Genomic DNA, 24,198 nt, shown 5'->3' with positions numbered 1-24,198 from the left:
CCATGGTGTTTCACTTGGATTCAAGAATTCACACCCTCTACCCTCACCTTGCTCCCACAGTGGCAGCTTAAGTGTGGTGCCAATATATGACGTTAGAGTTATAGATTGTTAGAACCACAGGTAATTTAAAGATAATCTAGACCAGATTCTTGAAGCAGAAGTCAAGAGCGGGAAGTTCTAAATTTGGCCCCTTTCTTATCACATACTAAATACCTTTCACTTATCACCTAACAAGAATTCTGATTACTGCTGATCAAGTTCAAGTTCTAGGCACTCCTCTACATGGCTGTACATGGATGATCTTATTTAACCCTCAAGATGACACTAAGGGAGGGAGACTATACTTTTTCAATCTGTAAGTGTTGAAATGGTGGTCAGAGAGGTCCAGTGGCACATCCAGCGGTGTGTGGTTAGTGTCTGTGAGGCCTGGGTCCTCTGAATCCTAGTTCAGTGGTGGTCCCTTACTCTATACTGGCACTCTGTTGCAGGTCCTCTAACTTATATTTAAATTACTTGTTTGAAGATGGCTAGCATATCTTAGTTATCAAATGAGTTTCTAATGGCTCCATGAAACTACATTCTCAGCCTCACAAATAGTCACCCAGAACTCTAAAAAGATTTTTTTTTTCAGGATTTTTCACTAAGTGCCTATTCCTGCCCTGTTCCATAATATACTGCCCACTGTGCTGGCAGACTGGAGGCACAATTCCTTCCTCTCTCTCCATCCCTCTAATGAACATTTCTTTGCTTGTAGTTTTTGGCTGGAGCTGGGTTTGAACCCGCCATCTCTGGCATATGGGGCCGGTGCCCTACTCTGTTGAGCCACAGGTACCGCCCTAATGAACATTTCTGTAGGACATACTTGAGCCAGGCAGGATGGCAGCCTTTGAAGATATATTGATAAGAACACAGGCTTCCCATTTTCTAAGTACTGGGAGGGAAAAGATATGATGAGAATACCCATGCCTATGACACATGGCAACTTATAATCAGTGTACCAGCATCATGGAAGGAAAAATTAAGTGCTCTAGAGAAGAGGTCCCCAACCCTTTTGGCACCAAGGACTAGTTTCATGGAAGATAATTTTTTCATGGACTGGAGTGGAAAGGATGGTTTTCAGATGATTCAAGCATATTACATTTATTGTTCACTTTATTTCCATTATTATTATGTTATAATATACAATCAAATAATTATGCAACTCACCACAAGGCAATGTAGCTTAATTGTCACTTGCCACTCACTGATAGGGTATTGATATGAATAGGCAAACAATTGATTTACTATGGTCCATATGCAGTTAAACTTCTCTGCTAATGATAATCAGTATTTTCAGCTGCTCCCCAATGCTAGTATCACTGCCTCAGCACCACCTCAGATCATCAGGCGTTAGAGTCTCATAAGGCATGTGCAACCTTCATTCCTTATGTGCACAGTTTATAGTAGGGTTAATGCTCCTATAAGAATCTAATGCTGCCACTAATGTGACAGGAGGCAGAGTTCAGGTGGTGATGGGAGCAATGAGGAGTGGCTGTAAATACAGATGAAACTTTGCTCACTACTTGTTTACTTGCCTGCTGCTCACCTCTTTCCATGTGGCCCAGTCCCTAATAGGCCATGAACTGGGGATGGAGACTGCAGCTCTAAGGTATACAACTCACTGGTAAGAATAAAGACTCAAATATAGAATATGCTATCACTATAATTGTGGCGTATAATCACTTATATCTTGAGTAGAAAGACTAAAAGACCAACGTATCAAAAATAGCAATGACACTTTTTGAGAAATAGTGTAAAAAAATATGGATAGAAACAACAAAAGTTTAAAAAGTGGGGGGAAGGGGAATGGAGTTAAAGAGAATTCCTGTAAGATTTATCTTTGTTTGTTTGCTTGTAAGCACAGCAGCCTTATGTTTAAAATTATTGGTTATAAATGTTTTTTTTGAAGCCTTCATGGTAACCTCAAATTAAAAGCCAACCCCACAACAGGCACATAGAAAATAAAAAGCAAGAAATTAAAACACATTTCCAGAGAAAATCACTTTTAATAAGGAAGACATGAAGGAAGTAGGACAGAAAGAAAAACCACAAAACAACCAGAAATCAAATAACAACATGGCAGTAATAAGTCCTTACCTATCAATAATAACATTAATATGAATGGAATATACTCTCCAATCAAAAGACATAGAGTGGCTGAATGTGCAAAAAAAAAACAACAAACCCAAAAAACAAACAAACAAACAACCCTCCCCCAAACAAAACAAGAACCAAATGTATGTTGTCTGCAAGAAACACATGTAACCTATAAAGACACACAGAGACTAAAAATAAAGGAATGGAAAAAGATATTCCATGCAAATGGAGACCAAATAAAGCACAAGGGTAGCTATAGTTCTACCAGATAAAATAGATTTTTAGGACAAAAACTATAAAAAGAGAAAAAAAGGTCATTGTATAACGATAAAGAGGCCAATTCGGTAAGAGGATATAACAATTCTAAATATATATGCACTCAACATGGGAGCATCCAGATATATTAAGCAAATATTATCAGAGCTAAAGGGAGAAATAGACCTCAATACAACAATGGTTGGAGACCTCAAGGCTCCACTTTCAGCTTTGAATAGATCATCCAGATAGAAAATCAACAAAGAAACATTGAACTTAATCTGTACCGTAGACCAAATGGACCTAATAGATATTGACAGAACATTTCATCTAACAGCAGAATTCATGATTTTCTCTCAGCTAATGAATGATTCTCAAAGGTAGACCATATGTTAAGCCACAAAAGAAGTCTCAAAAAATTAAAAAAATTAAAATAATACTAAGTATTTTTCTCTGACCACAATGGAATAAAACTAGAAATTAATAAAAAGAGGAACATTACAACATATGCAAACACATGGAAATTAAACAATATGGTCTGGAATGATCAATGAAGAGATTAAGAAGGAAATTTAATGGTTCCTTAAAACAAACAAAAATGAAAACACAACATTTAAACCTATGTGATACAGCGAAAGCAGTAATAAGAGGAAAGTTTATAGCAATAAGTGCCTATATGAAAAAAGTAGGAAAGCTTCAGATAAACAACCAATGATGAATGTTAATGAACTAAAAACATAAGAACAAACCAAGTTAAAAATTAGAAAAAAACAAATAATATAGATAAGAGCAGAAATATATAAAGTAGAAAAAAATAAAAGGATCAACGAAACAAAAAGTTAATGTTTTAAAAGATAAAATATACACACCTTTACACAGGCTAACTAAGAAAAAAAGAGAGAAGACCCAAATAAATAAAATCAAAGATGAAAAAGGAGACATTACAACCTGTACTGCAGAAATCCAGAGGATCATTAGAGATGACTACTATGAGCAATTATATGACAATAAATTGAAAAACCTAGAAGAAATGGATAAATTCCTAGACACACACAACCTACCAAGTTTGAACCAGGAAGAAATCTAAAACCTGAATAAATCAGTAACTAGTAACAAGATAGAAGGAATTTCCCATCAAGAAAAAGCTTAGGAACTCCAGCTTCATAGCTGAATTCTACCAAATATTTAAAGAAGAACCAATACCAATCCTACTGAAACTATTAAAAAAATCAAGGAGGAGGAAGTGCTCTCAAATTCTTTCTGTGAGGCCAATACCACCCTGACACCAAAAACAAACAACACAACAACCAAAAGAAAACTATATATAGACCAATATCTCTGACAGGATATAGATGCAAAAATCCTCAATAAATACTACCCAAATGAATTCAATGACACATCAAAAATATTATTCATCATGATCAAGTGGGATTCATCACAAGGATGCAAGGATGGTTCAATTATACGCAAATCAATCAATGTGATACATCATATCAACAGAACAAAGGACACAATCCATGTGATCACATCAAATGATGATGAAAAAGCATTTGATAAAATTCAACATCCCTTCATGGCAAAAACTCTCAAAAACTGAGTATAGAAGGAATTTACCTCAATGTGATAAAAGTCATCTATAATAGACTCACAGCAAGTGTCATAATGAATGGGGAAAAATGGAAAGCCTTTCCTCTAAGATCTGGAAAAAGACAAAGATGCCCACTTTCACTAATGTTATTCAACATATTATTGGAAGTTCTAGCTAGAGCAATCAGAGAAGAGAAAGAAATAAAAGGCATTCAAATTGGAAAGGAAGAAGTCAAATTATCCTTGTTAGCAGATGATATGTTCTTATATCTAGAGAAACCTAAAGACTCCACCCAAAACCATTAGAACTGATAAACAAATTCACTAAAGTTGCAGGATACAAAATCAACATACAAAAAATCAGTAACATTTCTATATCCCAATAGTAAACAATCTGAAAAAGAAATTAAGAAAGTAATCTTATTGACAAAGTTATCAATAAAATAAATTACCTAGAAATAAACTTAACCAAAGAAGTGAAAGATCTATATAATGAAAACTATAAAACATTGATGAAAGAAGTTGAAGAGACCACAAAAAATGGAAAGATATTCTGTGCTCTTGTATTGGAAGAATCAATATTATTAAAATGTCTATACTACCCAAAGCAATCAAGAGATTCAGCAAAATATCAATTATGTTCTTTACAGAAATATAAAAAATAATTTTAAAATTTACATGGAATCACAAAAAAACCCAGAAGAGCCAAAACCATCCTAAGCAAAACAAAACAAAACTGGAGGAACTGACTTCAGTTCCTGACTTCAAATTATACTACAGAGCTGTAGTAACCAAAACAGTATGGTACTGTCATAAAAATAGAATAGAGACACAGACCAATGGAACAGAATAGAGAATCCAGAAATAAATCCACAAATCAGTATTGAACTTATCTTTGACAAAATTGCCAAGAAACATACATCAGGGAAGGGACAGTTTCTTTAATAAATGGTGCTGAATATCCACCTGCAGAAGAATGAAATTAGACCTATGTCTCTTGTCACATGCAAACATCAAATCAAAATGGATTAAAGGGCTAGGAAAGGTTGCTCACACCTGTAGTTCTAGTACGCTGGGAGGCTGAGGTGGGAAGATCACTTGAGGTCAGGAGTTTGAGGCCAACTTGAGAAAAAGGGAGACCCCCGTCTCTACTAAAAATAGAAAAAAAATCATCAGGCATGATGGCAGGCACCTGTAGTCCCAGCTACTCAGGAAGCTGAGGCAAAGGGATCACTTGAGCCCAGGAGCCCTGGAGGCTGATGACATTACCTCAGGCACCAGATTAAGAGTCTGTCTCCAAAAGAAAGGGGGTGGGGGTTAAAGATATAAATCTTCTGAAACTATGACACTACTGAAAGAAAACATTGGGACATAGGGAAAATGCTTCAGGACATTGGCTGGGCAAGGACTTCTTTGAGTAATAACCCCAATGCACAGGCAACCAAAGTGAGATTGGACAAATCAGATCACATGAAGCTAAAAAGCTTCTGCACACCAAAGGAAACAATTAACAAAGTGAAGAGACAACCCATGGAATAGGAGAATATATTTGTAAACTACTCATCTGACAAAGGATTAATAACTAGAATATATAAGGAGCTATAACAACTCAAAAGGAAAAACATCAAATAATCTGATTAAAAAATGGGCAAAAGATCTGAATAGATATTTCTCAAAGAAAGACATATGAAGGCCAATGAGCATGTGAAAAAAATGGGCAGCATCATTAGTCATCAGAGAAATATAAATCAAAACTATAATCAGATATCATCTCATCCCAGTAAAAACGGCTTTTTAACAAAAAGACAGTTAATAACAAATGCTGGCAAGGATGTGGGGAAAGGGGAACCCTCTTACATTGTTGGTTGGAATGTAAATTAGTGCAACCACTATGGAAAACAGTATAGAGGTTGCTCAAAAAACTAAAAATAGAACTACCATATGGCCCAGGAATTTCACTGCTGAGTATATATCCAAAAGAGGGGAATTCAGTATATCGAAAAGGTATCTGCACTCCCATGTTTATCGCAGCACTATTCATGAGAGCCAGGATATGGAATCAACCTAAGTGTCTATCAGTGAATGAATGGATAAAGAAATTATGGTACATGTACACAGTAGAATATCATATAGTCACAAAAAGAATGAAATCCTACACCAACATGGATGGAACTGGAGAATATTATGTTAAGTGAAATAAGCCATGCACAGAAAGACAAATCTCACTTGTTCTCACTCATTTGTGGGAGCTAAATATTAAAAACAATTAATTGATCTCATGGAGTCAGAGAGTAGAATGACAGTTATCAGAGGCTGGGAAGGGTTGTGGGAAGTGGGGATAAAGTGGGGAATGGTTAATGGGTATAAAAGATAATGAATGATATTTGATAGAACAACAAACTGCTTATAATCAACAATAAGTTTGGGTATACTTTAACTAATAAAGTGGAATTGGAGTGTTCCTAACACTAAGTAATGTTAAATGATTGAGGTGATGGATACCCGATTACCCTGATTTGATTAATTCAAAACAGCCTGTATCAAAACATCACACATACCCTATAAATATATACTAATAAGAAGCCATATAATTAAAAATTTAAAAAAGGAAGTGCTATAGGAATTCAGAGGCTGGGCTCACTTCTGAGGGGCCACAAAGGAGACTGGCAGTAGTAGACATTGTAGGAGAAGCAGAATTTCATCAAGTAGATTTGGAGTCTGTTCTTGGACTGGATCTCAATGCTTCTTTTTCTGAGGGCCTGGCTTGCGCAGTACACATGATGCAGTAGGCTCTTTAACACATTCTCTAGTTTGATGCTAGCCACTTTGGGCTAAGTGAGGAATCATGGACTTGAGTCTTTGTTCTTTTGCTATAACTGGACATAAATTGTATAAGCCCTACTTCTTTTCTGGCCTCTGAGCTTCCCCAGCTGTGAAAATAGTGTTAAGGAGGGGGCTGGGTGTAACCTTGCTCTTGAGTTTCTGGTTGGGATTACATTAAATTAATACATGCAAAATTATTTGCAAGCCAAAATGAAATATACAGACAAGAGACTATTTCCTCACTATTCTTATTATTGTTATAAAAACTAAAAAAACCCAATTCCATGTGCTTCACATTTAGTCAATACCTTTCTTCTTGAGTAACTTCTTGGGACTAGGAACTGGGGAAACAAAAATGATTAATATCCAGCCTCCATCGTTGGTATCTAAAAGGTCTAGGTACTATTGAAGGCATAAATTTAATGTGCTACCACAAACGCTGGGCTGGATTTTGGCAAGAGCTCTGTTCTTTCCTAGTGTTAGTGCAGGTGGTTATGCTAAAGACAAAAAGTTCAAAATTAGAAATCAATTGCCATGCTCCAGCATAAAACAGAATTTAAAAGGAGGGGAAATTCAAAAATAAATTTGAACTTATACTATGTTCCAGGTATTCTCATATCCATCATCTTCATAAAAAACTAGGTATTATATTATGCCCAAACGAAGAAGATGAGATTCAAAGAGGTTGGATAATTTCTCAAAGTTTATAAAACTAGGAAGCATAAAGCCAAAATTTAAATCCAGGTAATCTAACTGCAAGCCTGATTCTTTTCCCGGGACTCGTTATTACTTTTATTTCTTTCTCATCAGCTAATGTTCTATAAAACTCATTCCATGCTAATCTTGATCATCTTTCTTCCTTGGATCCTTTTTCCCACCAGAAAGGCTAATCTATGAAAAGGGAGATTTGACAGTCACCCTTTCTCCTGTCATTTCCCCCTTGTACTTCCTATGATAAACCCCCTCTTACTCTTTGCTACTTTTTTCTTATTTCTCCCTGTCTTCCAAACCCAATGAAACTGCCAAGGAGTAAAGAATCCTAACAGTGAAGGAACCTTCAGGGAGATGTCCCTTTCTCCTCAGCCACCAACCTGTAAATCCTGGGACAAAACACACTGAACAAAGGAATGCAATACAATTCAAAGCTGCATACAATTCTATCCAAGGAGTCTATGTACCAAAATCTGAGTATACCTTAATTTGTGGAGCTGTAAGGAATGTCAAATTTACTTACTTTATAGATGAAAACTGAGACCCAAAAAGGCAAAAGGACTTGCCCAAGATCATACACTAGTGAGAGGCAGGGTCTGAACCAGAGCCCACATCTCCTGATTCCCAGGCAAATCTAATGCCTTTTCACTAAAAATCACTTGTCTCTTCAGTTTTTCACTTTAACAACTCAACTTCCATAAGATCACTGCCTTTTCAAGAAGAAAGCTCAGTGCTGCTGTCTCTGCAAAGCCAGAAGCCAGGGCCCCTCCTTGGTCTCATCAGCTCATGTCCTCCTCTAAAGAACAGGAAGTGGTTTTGTTTTTTAGCTATGAAAGCACATTGTGGGGGGTGGAGAGGGGGATTTGGAGAAGAGAGTTCCTGTACATGATGGCCAAGAGGGATCAGCAGACACTATGCTCTTTTGCTTGAAGAAGGGGAAGATAGAAGGTCAGACATTGAAAGGAACGGTGAAGGTTGCCCTGAGTCCTATGCAGAATGTGATATCATCAAGAGCTTCCCCAAGTCCCAGGGCAGGGCTTCCCTGCTCTGCTGATTCCCTCCTGTGTGGAATCAGGGCTGGATGCCAGAGTGGGGCTTGAGATAGGAGCACCAGGGTGGAAAAATTTTCAGGAACTTTATACAGATAATTTCCCATACTCTCCCCATCCTCTGCTAGCACCCACAGCTTCCCCTGCCAAGAGAGGAAGGAGGAACACATTATTCAGTTTAATAATTTATACCCTGAAAAGTTTGCTGTGTGAAATAAAGGGAACTTCAGAGGACAATAGAGAAATAAAAATTCCTGAGTCCTCTCTTAGAGGATGGAGGCATGCAGATGATGTTTGTTGATGACCTAGCCCTGAAACATAAGTTTGATTCTCTCATGGATGGGTATGGAACAAGCAAGGAACCCTTCCCCCAACAGTCAGCCAAGTTTTGTCTCCTCCTATTGGTGGAATCATATCAAAACTTTGCACAAACAGCCTGGGTTGTCAAAGAACACAGATGCATGGAACCCTAGGCCTGGAAGAGATTGTGGGCATTTTTCTCTATCAGGGGCTCTCAAACCTGGGAGCCCATAAGAGTCATAAGGGAGCTCATTACAACCAGGCTGCCATTGTCAACTGAGGTGGAGAAGGCTGTGGTGGAAAGGTTTGGGGAGGAGGCTCAGTGTTGGGCAGCTGAGTTTGAGGTGTCCGCTAAACATGTGAGGGAAGTGTGGTACAGACTGCTGGACCTCAGGGAAAGATGGAGACAGGTCTTGAGGCATCATGAGCACATGAGGTATTTAAATAAAGTCTTATGGTTGGCTGAGGTCATCAAAGGGATGAAGACAGAGAAGACAGAAGGGCCAAGAACGTGGCTCAGGGACCCTCCAGAATCAAGAAGAGACTCCACCAGCCAGGAGGAAAACCAGACCAAGTGTTTCCAGGAGCAGGGAGTGACAAATTAGGTCCAATGCCACCGACAGCTGAAGTGAGATGAGGTTGACAATTGATTATTGGATTTATCTACTGGGGAACACTGGATAACTTGACAGGAGTAGTATTTGACTTCTAACCTCATGGAACTCCACAGTGTGACAACTATCATCTAGAACCCCACAATTGTGTATTTTGTCTTCTCAATTAGGCTATAGACTTTGTAATATCAAAGATGATGAATCACCATCTCCTCAGAGCACAGGGGCCCTGGTGGCTGCAGGGCCCTATGGAGCCCACGGTAGGCCCTGATACAGTTTGCTGACAGATCCACCTGAATGCCCGTACACTGGGCACTGTTTAGAGCAATTGACCTCATGGTTGGCTTACCTTGGACGCAGAATTTTAGTTCCTTGGGGTCAGTGATGCTCTTTCTGCTTTCCCGGATTACAGCCCTGTTCTTCTTGGTTTCTCCCCAGAGATTGGTGCCTCCGTACATGCTGGGAATGTTGAGAATGGCAATGCCTTCCAGGAAGATGTTGCTTAGGTCCACCCCAACCCCATCACACTGAGAGACAGAGAGACAAGGCCATCTGTTAGTGTTGTCACTGTACTGTAACCCAAGGTGCTGTTTGTAAGGACTTGTCATGTCCTTATCGCGAGCCCCCACCCGATGACTTGAGTAGTCATCTCAGTCACCCAGATCTTCATCCTATGATGCTATCACCCTGCTGGACCATCATAAGCTGAATTTTGGGCCAAGCTTTTAGGCTTAATGCTTTGACTATTGTGGTAAGATAGGGAGGTCCAGTCCTGGTCACTTCTGGGGAAGACAGCGCAAGACTCCAGGGATTATCTTTAGGAATGGTTATCAAATCAACAGCAAAACTGTTCTTCAGCCCAACCTCATTACCATCAATTCTGCCCCTTCCTGACCATTGTGAAGATTTAATGGGACACTGAATCCAGAACCTAACACATAGTATATTGTCAACAATACAGAAATTTTTCATTTTACCACCTCGCATTTTATCCCTCCTGTGAGAAGTACAGGACTTTAATATTTGGAAGGTTTTCAGGATTTACCTGTCTCTTGTACCAGTACTGTACGTGCAATTTTGGCATATGTGCTTGCTGAGGTGGCAGTTTCTTTATCCACCCTCCACCACTCGCATCTCCCACCAGGTCCAAAAGGCCAGAAGGCTTGAGGTGTATGTCTCATATAGCCATAAAGTCAGCTCACTTTGGTATAATCCTTATCAACACAGCAAGAAATACATCAGTTCTGATCCTTGTTTCTCAGGATTATAGGTAGTTTACCTCATTTATAGAAGAAAAAACTAGACCCAAAGAAGTGATCTAAGTTATCCAAGATTGCGCGGCTGATAAATAACAGAGTAGGGATTTAAACTTGGGGGATTCAACTATGATGTCCATGGTCTTTATCTCGCTTATTCTGAGAAAGGTATACAACAAAAATCCACTGCCTTGAGGTTACCTACAAACCTAAACTTCCAGAGATTTCTCCATAGAGAAGAAATAGAAGGGTAGGACTACTTGCCTGTCATTTATACTGACTTAGTTCCTGGTTTTCTTGAAGTACTTTGGAGTTCTGAATGTATGTTATCTTATCCTTATGATTTGTTTTCCCCGCTACAAGATGGAATAAAGTGAGCTTCTCTGGGAACTGGAAACTCACTTTTTCACTGGGAAGTTCTGGGGATTTGAAAGATCTCTTTATTTTGATCCAGATTCTCTTTTCTTGCTTCCACCCACTGGTCCTATGCTCTCTTCTGAAGCCAGACAGAGTGACTCCCCTCTCTCCTCATGGGGCCAGCCTACCAGATCCACAGTGATCATCCTCATCATGATTATGCATTTGCATTCAGCATTGCCATCTGCTGTATAAGATTTGATACACATCTCATTCGTTATCTTCATAATGATCCTGTAAGTTAGTCCCTATGACTACCCCCATTCAACATTTGAGAGAACTGAGGCACAGAGGAAGTTAAGCAACTTGCCCAGAGGTGTACAACTTGTGAGTGGAAGTACACAGATTTGACGGCAGGCAGAGCCCAAGTCTTTTTTTCCCTTTTCCTCAGAGTCTGAGCAGAGGTCTTTATCTCTCCTTCCATTCACACCACTGGTTGTACCTCCTCTGGATTTAGCACTTCAACTTTCTTCACCCTGTCCTGTGGGACTTGACTTAAGACATTTCCCTATCCTGGCTGCCCTGTTTTGCACACTCTCCAGTTTGTTACCCTCCTGCTTGGTAAGGTCCCCTGCATTGAAAACAACATCAACAGCAGGGTCTGATGGGCAGGTGAAATAACACCAGCACTTTGTGGGCCTGGAATTTTACAACACTCTCATGACCCAGAAATGAGGTAATGTGCAAGGCCCATGTGAGAGCTCAACACTTGTTACCCATCACGTTATCCTTATTATTACATCCGATTAAGGTTGCACTAGCCCTTTTGTTAGCAGCTAGATGACAGCATCACTTCAGCTTGAATGAGTGGTCATCTCAGTCACCTGTACCTTCATCCTAAGATCTTCTCAGCCAGCTCTTCCCTATCCTGAACTTGTGTAGGTTCTTTTTTTTTAATAACTTGGGCACAAGGCTTTACATTTACATTAATTAATTTCGTTTGGCTTTCAGCCCAAGCCTCCTTCCTCTAGTCCAGCAGGCTTATTTTGAATCTTTATTCTGTGATCCTTTGTCATAGCTTTCTAATTGTTTGGGGATTAAGTTATTAATACACATGTGTAAAGGGCAAAATCAGTGCCCAAGTCCTTCCCCTGGTCAGTTGAACACAACTGACATTGTGCATTAATAGCTGCTCTATCAGGACTGCATCTTCTGGGCTGCACGCTCACTCTGCCCACTTCGTTACAAGGCAGACTCACAGAAGGTAGAAGTGAGAGAAGCCTGAAAGATATGCCCTATCTTTTATAAGTGAATCCTCATGAGATTAAGACCTTCTCTGTAGTCATCCAACTAACTTATGAATAGTGGAGCTAGATGCATATCCAGGTCTTAAACTTCAATCTTGTGTTCTTTCCACTAAAATATAAGACCTTGTGCTGAGATCAAATAGCATTTCCTAAATGACCACCCATCTCTATCAGAAAAGGAATAAAAGGAATACGAAAACTCATATTAAGTCATCAGAATCTGTATAGACAGGGCCAGTACTTGTTTAGTAACGTGTTCTAGAATCTTTTCATAAATCAGAATGAAGTATACTAGTCTGTGGTCTCCAGAGCATACCCTACTTACATTTTTTGAAAATGGGGTAACATTTGTCTGTTTGCCTTTCATTGGATAGAACCTACTCTGTTTTCTAAATTTGTCAAAGTGGCCCCGAAATGACATCTACAGGTTTATCCAGAAACTTGTATTCAAACGTGTTTGTGTTTTCCAAGGGCAATCACCTCTCTGTTGATCTACCTTGGGCTCTGGAAGTCACCTTTACTGACTGCTCTTCCATTTTTAGTTTAGGACCACTTTCTCAGGAGAAGGTCAAAACTGATCCAGAAGGGCGAAATTGTATCAATGCTTTTCATTGTTTTTTGGACTTTTTTGTTGTTTGGTTCTTCGGGTTTTTGTTTTGCCTCAAACATTGTCTAACATTCTACTTGGCCTTCAGTTTGTCTGAAGCCAGGCTTACACGTCTGAGTTCTGAGTTGCTTCTGTGTATCCATAATTGGTGGGAGCCCACACCCTGCCTTTACACGTATGTGTATAGTCCCCTTAAAGCACAGTCTCAACCAGCAATCTCTGCTGCTGTCGCAGCGACTTGAAATCCAAACTCCTTCCCCTTTTACTCTCTATGTGATTAATGTGTTAGAAATTTATTTTGGAATGTCTTCCACCCTTTTATCCTTCACTCACATATTCCTAATTAGGGATTTAGGCTAGAGTCCCACTGGGTCACACTGTCCCTTATCCTTTTCACTTTCTGAATGGTCGCTTCCCCTCTTGTTGGAGTACTTACACATAACCTCCCCCTCTTAGTTGTAGTCACTTCCATGTCACCTCAATTTACTTATTGTTGGTCAAAGTATCCCCCACCCTTCTGAGAGGTAATAATAATCATTTTAGCAATTCATGCTTGGTGAGAACTTCCTGGGGCACTATGTGGGTATTCACCCATGTTATCTCTTGAGACCCTCCCATGATCACGATGAGGGAGGCACCTGCTACCCCCAAATGACAGGGCCTTACAGAGAGTCAGGTACCTTGCTCAAGGCTCCACAACTTGCCATGCTCCTAGATGGCACAGCTAGGCTGCAAACCTAGGCAGTCAGAAACCACAGCCTATGCTAGGGATGAGTCAGTAAGGCGCATCAGGAATTTTGCTGATGCTAGACTTATAGCAAAATTAAACTTACAGCTGTTTGAATAATTGAAATCTCCCACCATTCCTCTACCTTGCATAGTGCTTTGAGCAGCGCCTGCCACATCGATATTAGCATTATTATATCTTGTCTCTGTGCCGGGTTTGTAAAAAAAAAAAAAAAAAGTATACCACCCAGCACAGTCCTTGGCAAATAGTAAACCACCAAGTCATCTTTATTCCCTCTGGCAGTTTTCGGTATGCTCTGTCTCCTCGGTCCCTGTCCATAGCCAGCTCGAGTGTTAGCTATCAACTTGTACAATGGTAACCTTTCCTCCAAGGGCAGTCTTCACTCTGCTTTCTGATAGTTTGTTCCCTCCTCCTATAATCTCTCTGGGTCTTATGTAGACGCTAGGGAGGTGAGGTCAGAAAGAACAGAAGAGGTGGCAGGGCCCTGAGGTCTGTTTCATTGGTGTCGTCCCCCCCTTGGAACGGCACCTACCTGGAAACTGAGAGGCAATGTCTCAGAAAGAACATGCCTAGGAGGGAGAGAATATGTTTGAAATCTCTGCTGCGTCATTGCCAGCTGTGTGATCCTGGGTTGGTTCCTTAACCTCTCTGGGCTTTAATTTGCAGTCTGTAAAATGAGGGATGGGGCCTAACATCTACCTCAAGGGGCTGACTGGTCTCTGGAAGGCGGTCCCACTCCAGGGTCGTCTGCACCACCCTTAGTGTCCCCGACCTCGTGCCATGAGGAATATTTCTTTCTGAAATCACTCTCTCACTACACGAGACTTTGCTGGAAGCATTTTAATGGCCTTTGGCTCGACTCATGCTGATGAGAGCCTTGCCAGCCCACCCCTGCATGCCCTTTCTCCCGGGTTCTTGGCCTAAGCATCACCCACTGATTTCCTTCAAAAGCCCTGCCGCGCCGTCTGGAGACGTGGAGCCCAGCCTGGAGCGCTGTCGGCCTACATGGAACAGGCGCCCCGAGGCCGGCTCCCGGCGGGTTCCCGAGCTACGTCCTTCGACTGTTCCGTGACGTCAGCCAGCCCCCTCCTCCTGCCCCGACCCGGGGCGGCTGCCGGGGACAGCCAAGGAGGGCTGCGGTCCCTGCGCGCCACTAGCCGCCCTGACCTCTCCTCCGCGCGGAGGCTGCCCCGCCGCGGGGCCCAGGTATTTATAGCCCGCGTGGGGCCGAGACACAGAAAGCACACGCTCGAAATCCTGCTCCCAGCATGCCCGGCCTCGGGTGCCCAAGGTCGAGCCCGCTGGGTCCGCGGCGGTGCTGCGGCCGCGGGGTGGGAGCGGGGAGCGCCGAGGCCAGCCCGGCTCCTGCCGTCGGAGGCAGTTCGGGGGTGTGTCCGCGCCCGCCTCCTCCCGGGCCCCGGCAGCTGTCGGCCAAGTTCCGCATTGGTACCCCTGGCGAAGACAATGCCCCCCAGGTCTGGTCCCTTTCCCAGCCAGGGACTGCTGGTGGGTTTGGTGGAGGGCGGGCGCACAGGTAAGCAGAGACTGGGTTAGGAGGCCAAAGCGTATTTGTGTGCAAATGAAACGCACCCGGAATTCGCATTCATCCTCTTCCCTGCCCATCATGTCTGGGATCCCTACTGCCACATAATCCTGGTCAGAACCCGCCGGGTCCTCCGCCCTAGCAGAGGGGACCGAGAGCCAGACGGTGAGGAGGGAGGAAGGGAACCTGCCGCGCTCCTGCCTCGGTGCCTGCCTGCCGCGACCTGAAAAAGGCGACGGACGAGGCCTCCTTCTCAGCCCTGCCAGTCCTATTTCTGAAGGTTCTCAGGGGAGGAGATTCCACAATTTATTGGATGACCTGTTTCAGTTTTTAGCACCTAGTAAATTCTCCCTTCTTTTAACCTCGATTCGCCGTGCCACAGATTAGGCAGATTTTTCTGTGGTTGGGACGCAAGTTTTTTGCTAGAGTCCTGCTTTTGGGCTCTGTCTGTTTTTAGGAATGACCTCCTCCAGGCCAGATCAGAGGTGGAAGCCAGTTCTCCACCGCTGCGGAGGCGTTGGTCCCCTTTCAGCCTGAAATTTCCTCATTCTTGGTCACCCTGCCACAGCGCTATGATCCCTCCCATCATTCATGACTCCTTCTCGGAGTTCTCCTTTCTTTTTAAAATCTTTTTATTGTGGGTATTTCCATGTGTCTAGGAGACTAGAGAGAATAACAAGGCTCCATGTGCCTTCAAACCCAGCCTCGGCAATTAGCAACTCTTAACTGTGTGCAATAGGAATCCTGTTGTAACTCTACCCCAGTTCACTGTCCCATACTGAACAATTTTACAGCAAATTCTTGAGATTATATAATTTTATCCATAAAGACATGTATCTTTAAATAAGGACTAAAAAAAGTACTACCCCAATACTATTATTGTTCTTAAGAAGTAAGAATTCCTCAATATCAATAAATACCCAGTAATTGTTCACACTTCATGACCTCATTGTTTTATAGTTATTCTGAAAGGTCTTCACATTACATTTGGTTGATAATATCACTTAGGGGTTCTTTTAATCTAAATCCCATATTCTTTTTTTTTTTTATTAAAGAAATGGGTCATTTGTCCTATAGAGCAGGGCTTCTCAAATTTATCATGCATACAGATCACTTCAGGGTCTTATTAAAAAGCATATTCCAGTTGTGGTGTGGTGGCTCATGCCTGTAATCCCAGCACTTTGGGAGGCCACGGCTGGAGGATCACTTGAGGCTGGAAGGTGAAGGTTACACTGAGCTATGATTGCACTATTGCACTTACTCCACCCTGGGCAACATAGCAAGACTCTATCTCTTAACAAAGAAAAAAAAAGTAGATTGTCATTCAGGATTCAGGAGGTCTGGGTGGGGCCTGAGACCCTGCATTTGTGACGTGCCCCACGGTGATGCCTGTGCTGCAGGTCCGCGCACCACACTTTGAGTAGTAAGGCTGTAGTAGTTTCCAGATTTTGGATTTTGCTTACTGCATTGCTGAGGTATCTTTTAAACATGTTCTCAGTCTAGCCCCTGTATTTTCACTAAATTAGTACTTTTGGAGGCTTGATCTGATTCAAGACTGGCTTTTTGGCCAAGAATACTTCATCAGTGGGCTGTATATTTCCTATTGCATCTCATTAGGAAGCACATAATTTAACTGTCTTCTTTTTTGTGAGGTTTAGATTGATCAGTGGGTTCAGGTGTTGTCAGCCTAAACCTTTCATTACAGAGTTCTTCATTAGCCAATGATGATCCTTGTCTAGGCTCATCATTACAGTCTCCTAGTGGTAGAATGCCCATGAGGACACCCTAGCACCCTTTCTGTAACTTCCTCCTAAGCCTCTGCAGATGCTGTTCACTCCTTTAATGTTTTCCTATATATGCTCCAAAAAGGATCCTTCTTTCTCTTTCTCCCTTCTTTGTTTCTGTTCTCTCATGAAATCACAGACCAGAGGGTTTTGAAAGTTCACCCAGTCCAATGACCTCATTTGTATAGAGGAGAAACAGACTGAGGCATGGCCCAGTGTTGCATGGCTAATTAGAGTAGCTGACCTGGACTTAGACCTGTGGTCATTTGGAGTGACAACCAGGAAGATGGGTGATTTTATAAGAGGAATTTGGCCACTGGATGAGGGCTGAAGCACAGACTCTTAGAATGGTAAAGCCAGATGGGATACTAGAGATCACTCCTAATTACCAAAATGAGAATAATGAGGCCCAAAGTTGGTGAGCGGCTTTCCCCAATTACACAGCTGTCTCCTAGATAGGGTTTAACTAGGGACTCTGGGGTAGGGAAGATGGCAATATGGGAACAGGGTTGAAATAGCCATGTAGTTTGGTGACACACACCTTTTAGATAGGATCTAAAAGGGAAATATGACTGAGGAAAAGGTTTTTCATGTTGTTTGTTGAATGAATGTCTAGAGAGAAGAGGAAGATGGGATGCCTAGGATGGGAGCTGGAGAGAGTAGAAGAGGAGATGCTGGAGAGAGCGGGGGGACATTGGTCTGGGGATGGCACTGGGGTTCTTTCCTTCCCTTTGAGAGAGAGAGAACTAAGCCAGGGGGTAGCTCTTTTGAGGAGGGAAGTAGCGAAATGCTTGGCCGTGTCTAGGGAAAACAATCTTTCAGTGACAGTGGGGAGGAAGGGCGAGGGTTAAGAGAGAGGTAGACAACATCCTGACACCATTGAATGGGATTTAGGATGGGCTGAGAAGGGGTTAGGCAGCAGGGGAGGGTGGCCTCCTCGGATGGAGGAGCCTCAAAGGGACAATAATGGCAGAGAGGTGGCTGACACACACCTGACCAAAATCCTCCCCGACCCTGCAACACACACTCGCACACTGCCTCTGACAGGACACTGACAGGCATTAGGCAAAGAGAAAGCGCCTTGTGGGGCCCCCGGGGCTCGGGGCTTGGGTAAGGATAGGGTGGTGTGCTCATGGCGGTGAGAGCGCTGCTACTCCCGCAGGAAGGGGAGGGTCTCTCCCTGCAAATTAGCTTGGCAAGTTGCAGTATAAGTTACACTACTGAGAAGGCTGGAACCCGTGTGTCCCTTTGGTCTGGAAAGAAAAGACTAGCTAAGAAAGAGAGTAAGCCGGGTGCTAATGAATGCCAGCTATGGTAGCCTGGATTGTTCTGCGTAGAGGCCACAGCATTGGAACCTACTTACTTTTTTCTGCCTTATATACTGTCTAAGTTGCCCATCAGCTCCTTTCTACCTGTTAAAATCCTACCCTTCAGCGGGATGCGGTGGCTCACACCTATAATCCTAGTACTTTGAGAGGCCAAGACAGGTGAATTGCTTGAGCTCAGGAGTTTGAGACTGGCCCGAGCAAGAACAGGGCCATTTCTACTAAAAATAGAGAAATTAGCTCGGTGTACTCCCAGCTACTCAGGAAGTTGAGGCAAGACAATTGCTTGAGCCCAAGAGTTCGATGTTGCTGTGAGCTGTGAGAATGCCACGGTACTATTCAGGGTGACAAAGTGAGCCTCTGTCTCAAAAAAAAAAAAAAAAAAAAAATATCCTATCCGTTCAGGTCAAAAGCTGTCTACCTTGTGAGGCCCTTTGCAGTGCTTCCCCTTCTCTGAATTTTTGTTGCTCTGCTCTTTCCCCTTACATGGAGTTTAAATTCTGCCATGTATTATGCATATGTGTCTGTCCCCAAGGAGACTTTAAGCTCATGGAAAGTGGGCGCAACACCTCACACAGCTCCATGTTCTCCATAGTTCCCGATGTGTCTCACCCATATCAGGTGTCCGATCTAACTCTCTGTGGATTGAAAGAATGTGTGGAGAAGTCCTAACATGAGGTGTTCTTTGAAGAAACTGAGGTGTTCTTTGAAGAAAGAGACAGGCTTCCTTCCTTTCAGATGAATTCCTACAGCCTTGCTGGATGAGGATAGTGACTAAATAAAGTGGACTGAATTTCCAGGGTGGAGAGAAATAAGGAAGGTTAAGTCTTCATAACATGGTTCTCTGATCACAAAGTAAATTCATTTGTAAACACCTGCTAACAAGAGTAGGGCACATGCGGCGTATTTTATGTGAGAGACACATCCAGAGACAGAAGGCAGAAGCATTCATTGGTCCATCAAGAATGACGAGAACATACTTACTCTGTGCTGGACTTTGGAGATGGCAGAAATGGGACACAGTACCTGTCCCTCAGCTGCTCTCAGCAGGTGATGCCAGAGGCAATGGTGTGTTGCTAAAACCTTAACAGTAGGCTCTGGGCAGGAGGCACAGGGGGTTGGAGGCCCTCACTGTTGTGTTCCATGGTGTAAACGCTCCCACTACGGCCAGTTTCAAGATACCAACATGCCATCGCTGAAAGGCGAGTTGCACCGGCCAGCAAGCTGGCTCCAGCACACACTAGCTGGAAGCACCAGGACCGAAAAGGAAGCAGAGATCTGCATATCTGCAGGCCTATGGCCAGATTAGAGAAATTCATTGGGACTGAAAGAAAAACAGCTAGGGCTGTTTGTTGTTTAAGGACATCTGTTTTCTCTAGAAAAGAACTAGAGAGCGCGTTCTCTCTGGTTCAGTGGGGACCAGTGTCAATAACCTGATGTGTATTGGGAGGGGAGCAAAGTTGATGTGCGGAGTAGCACTGACGAATGCTGACGGCACTATTGGAAAGACAGTCCAGTCCTATCTACACACAAGATCGGCCTGGCACATAGGTAACTCTTACAGGACAGAGGCATCTCGTGCATTTAGAGAGCCTGTGTTAGGTCGTTAGGAGCTGATGTCTATTGTGGGCAGTTAGATAATAATACTAATGCACACATATGTTATATAATATTAATATATGTAGCCTCTGCTTTCTGAGTAATTGCTATGAATCAGGTACTTCATATGTCTAATCCTTACAACCCTACACTGTCAGTATTTGTAGTCCCATTTCTGCAGGTGAGGAATGTTTGACTTAATGAAATTAAGGAAGGAACTTCTTTTCTCAGTTTATCAAGGTTTGTAGTCATCTTCCTAAACCTGCAGACTTCCTGCACGAGACCAAGAAGCAGGATGCCTGTGAACCCTGCACTTTACAGGCATTATGAGACACATTTAGAGTATTACGGATGGGGACTTGGCTTTTCATTTTAAGGAATACACTAAAAAAATGGAGTCTTCTCCATGAAGAGTGGTCATGATAGTCATGTGTCTATAAACTGCAGCTGTTTAGCTCAGGGTCGATAAATAGGAGACAATATGGAGGATGCATACACACACACACACAGTCCCGTGGCGTATCCTGGAGGGGAGGAGGCATCGTTCTGTGTCCCCCAGAGGGTGAATACAGGCCCAGTGGAGGGGGGACTTGGTCACGCACACCATACACACTCACTGTGCAGCTGCTTTGCTCCAAGCACGTGCTAAATGCTAACCAGGGAAAGGTGACGAGGAATAGGACACACGAGCCTTGTTCAGCATCAGGAAGAACTTTCTGAAAGTCAGAATTGCCCAGTAATGCAACAGGCTGCTTGAAAAGTGGTGAGCTTCCTGTCTTTTGGAGTGTTAAGGAGGAGGCTTGAAGGCCCACTTATCAGAATGTGCTAGAATGAATCTTTTGTTGAATGGAAAGTGGGACTAGAGCTCTTTCCAGTTCAGAGATTCCGAGTTTTATGTTCAGCTTTGCTCTGGCAGGCTAGAGTGAGCTGTACTGAGAAAGTGTCATCACGACCCCGCACTTCTCCCCAGCCTTGTCCTCCCAGCTGCGTGCTCTTTGTTCTCTGACAGTGAGCCATGGTGGGTCAGTTAGATTGGAAGGTGGCTGCCATCTGTGACAGGGATGATGCAGCTCTGGCGGGTTTGTGTGGGCTCAAGGAATGTGGCATTGAAGCCATGTACACACAACCTGCTTAAGAACATCCTATGAGCAGAAAATATTTTCTTCCTCTTTAGCCTTCCTCTGTTGCCGTGCCAGGCGGGCACAATGGTGCCTTTGAGAGGGGCAGCTGGAAGGGGGTGTTGGCAGGCAGGCTGGAAGTAGAACGTTGCAGCTGGGGATGGTATGTGTGTGTGTGTGTGTGTGTGTGTGTGTGTGTGTGTGTGTGTGCGCAAATTCATTTCCAGGAGTGAGCCGGCACTGGGTGCCAGTTTCCAAAACAAAACTGCTATTTCTCAGAGCTCACTGTGATGGGTTGCCTCAGAGTTGGACAGAAGGCAAAGCTGTTTCCTATCCGCTGCTCCAACCTCCCTAGGTTTTTAAAAAAAAAAAACCCTGGTGTGTTAAGGCATTCTTGCTTTGGACACAGATTAGCAGTCTTTGCTAACTTGGGGTGGATGGGGATTTCTGAGGGGTCAAACTTCCCTGCAGATAGAGCTTGGCCGATGGCCGAAGGATAGTAGGGCTCAGGGGCAAGTAGGCTTCTGGGCCACAGAGAGGAGTCAGAATGGGGACACCATCTGCCCTGCAGGGTCACTTCTCTGAACACACAGCCTTCTGGTACCCTTGCTGCCACATGGTCTCTGCCCACTCCCTGTCTTAACTCTGGTGGGAAAGAGGTGGGAGAACCCTGGCATTTCCTGCCCCTGTTCACAGTTGTCCCAGACCCTCTGCTACTTTCAAAGATCCCAGCAACATCTCAGAGATGAGCGTGGGAACTTGCCACACAGTTAGGAGAAGGCCCAAGTGCCCACTGGCTCCCCCTTTGTGTTACAAATGGAGCAAGGGTCCCTTTTATTCTTCCAACAAAAAAGTGTGACCTGAGGCTGGTCAAATGATAATTTCCTTAGTGTACACACTAATTATGGAATGTTTCATAATTGTTTAGTTTTACAATCAGCAAATAACTATTGAGGAAAGACTTTATTTTGGGTACTGTGCTAGGGATACCGAGTGAATTAAGAGCAAGTCCTTGCTTCAGAAAGCTGATTGCCTGATGGATGTGCTGAGAGCCCTGAAGGGGAGCCCCTTTATCTACTGAACAGACGCACGTATCAGGCGGCAGGCCGAAGCGTAATGCAGGGGCCATCTCTGTGGCATTGCTGGGGGCCTGGGATCCCAGATGCAGGTTTGAAACTCATCCGATCTTGGAGTGTACTTACTCATCTTTATAAGACTCCATTTCTCTGTATAAATAATGGACAGTGGTTATGAAGATGAAGTAAGACAACGTAAGAAAGTGCCAGGACAGAGCTTGTCGTATAGTAAGTGCTCAGTAAGTGGCTGCTATTGTTATTAGCTTGCTGATCCTACTGGACGTGGGATATAATGTGTGTGCGCAGTAATATTAATTCAATCTCTTGTTAGATTCTCTGCCTTTCCTTAGAAAGTCAATTCTTCTACCCTTTTAATGCCTTTTATAGGGAAGGCTAGGATCAGAAAGTTTATGACCTCACAGACTAAGTGAGAAAAACAAAGAGCTATCCAAGAAGACATATTTATATACCCTGTTCTATGTCTGTTTAATAACCCACTTGTAGAGGAAGAAAAGGATTATAATGCTTCTCTTTCCCAAGGTTCCTCATAGTTCTTTATTACTTAAAAGATCTATTTGTTTGGTAGACATTGTTTGGGGAAAGTTACTCTTTTACTAAGGAACTTGGTGGTAGAAAAGTTAAGCCCTCTGGGGCAGAGGTTAGCTGGGAGGATCTTCCAAAAGGAATCCTGTGGTGGGAGAGGGTTCTAACCCAACCTGCTGAGTCCTGTGACCCTCAACTTGGGTCTTCTGAGACTTCTTTGGGCCCTGTCTATCAAATATGCCATGGATCCCTCAACAGCTACTTTGTGAAAATAAAGGCGTAAGAATTAACCTTTAAAAGTTACTCCCAAGTCCTTGGAATACACAAAGCAAGTGTAGCCAGGAGTCTGAAGACAAAAGAAAATCAAAGCAATTCACAAAGAACAAAAGAAATGGAAAAGGACAGGAAAGTAAAAGCATATGGATGAATGGAGGCTTGAAGTGAACTACAGGGTACACATTTGTAGAAAATAAAAATGAGGGTCGTTTAAGAGAGAAATAGTTTTGTGTGTCAGAAACAAATGCAAGCAAACAATGGAATTTTGTAAGGGGAAATTGACAGAAACAATTTTTCCTTAGTAAGCTGAACAATTCTAACTGCCAGCGAATGAAACTTACAGTCAGAGCATGTTTGGAAGAGGAAGAGTGATGGGGGTGATAAAGTTATGCTTAAAATAAATAAAGATTTGAATGGAGCCAAAGAATGGTCCTCAGAAGGTCTAATGTCAAAGAAATAAAGGCTGATATTATTATAAGATTGAGAAGAGATCAATGTTATAATTGTACTGATCCCCCGTTGGTGAGATTGGGGATTAGTTTTCTTTTTTGCCTCTCTGTATTTTAAAATGGATTACTTATAATCCAAATAGATCCAAAAAGATCTTTGAAGTAATGAACTATGAGGACCTGTCAGTTGGAAAAGAGGTGAACACACATATTAGGAAGGAGAAGCAAGAAACTGAGTGAGGGGCATCAGGAGTGGTGAGAACTGGCCGATGGGCAAGAAGGAGAAATCTGAAGTGCCAAGCACGGCTTTGGACAGTTTCACAAAGAGGGTGATGCTCTAATGAAGGGGCTGTCAGGCTGGCCGAGGAAGGGCGTAGACCAGAAGGAGGACCTCTCTAGCTTCACTTTTCACTCTAGGGTTTGAAGTGTAAGCAGAATGCCTCTTTTATTTCCCAAGAACCCCAAATCCCTTCTGATGCTGTTCTCAAGTTTCCCTGCTGACGAATGTTTCCACGTCATTCAGTGTGGCTAGGTGGATGGCTGAGTGCTGACCAATCCTCACCTTGTTTATGCCAAGCTCTAAAAGGCTCTACCCACCTAAGATGAAAAGAAGGTTCAGATCATGCCTGAAGATCTAGTCCAGTCTAATTTAAAAGTGTGCCATACTTACTAGGTGGATGCCACAGTGGAATGAGAGAAGGTCTCCCCCCACCCGCCCTGGAGCTTGAGAACCAT

The 24,198-nt window shown here is 42.9% G+C and overlaps 1 protein-coding gene across 2 annotated transcripts in view; it reads right to left on the bottom strand.

The window, feature by feature from the left end:
• DGKG (diacylglycerol kinase gamma) overlaps window positions 1-24,198 on the bottom strand; it is a 224,144-nt gene that overhangs the window by 33,919 nt on the left and 166,027 nt on the right. For both annotated transcript variants that reach the window (XM_053565639.1, XM_053565638.1), the window contains one exon: window positions 9,825-10,002. In XM_053565639.1, the coding sequence (XP_053421614.1) occupies window positions 9,825-10,002 (178 nt within the window). The remainder of the gene's footprint in view (window positions 1-9,824; window positions 10,003-24,198) is intronic.

This window comes from Nycticebus coucang, chromosome 16, assembly GCF_027406575.1.
Source record: "Nycticebus coucang isolate mNycCou1 chromosome 16, mNycCou1.pri, whole genome shotgun sequence".
NCBI classification, from domain to species: Eukaryota; Metazoa; Chordata; class Mammalia; order Primates; family Lorisidae; genus Nycticebus; species Nycticebus coucang.
This window is presented reverse-complemented; position numbering and strand designations above follow the sequence as displayed.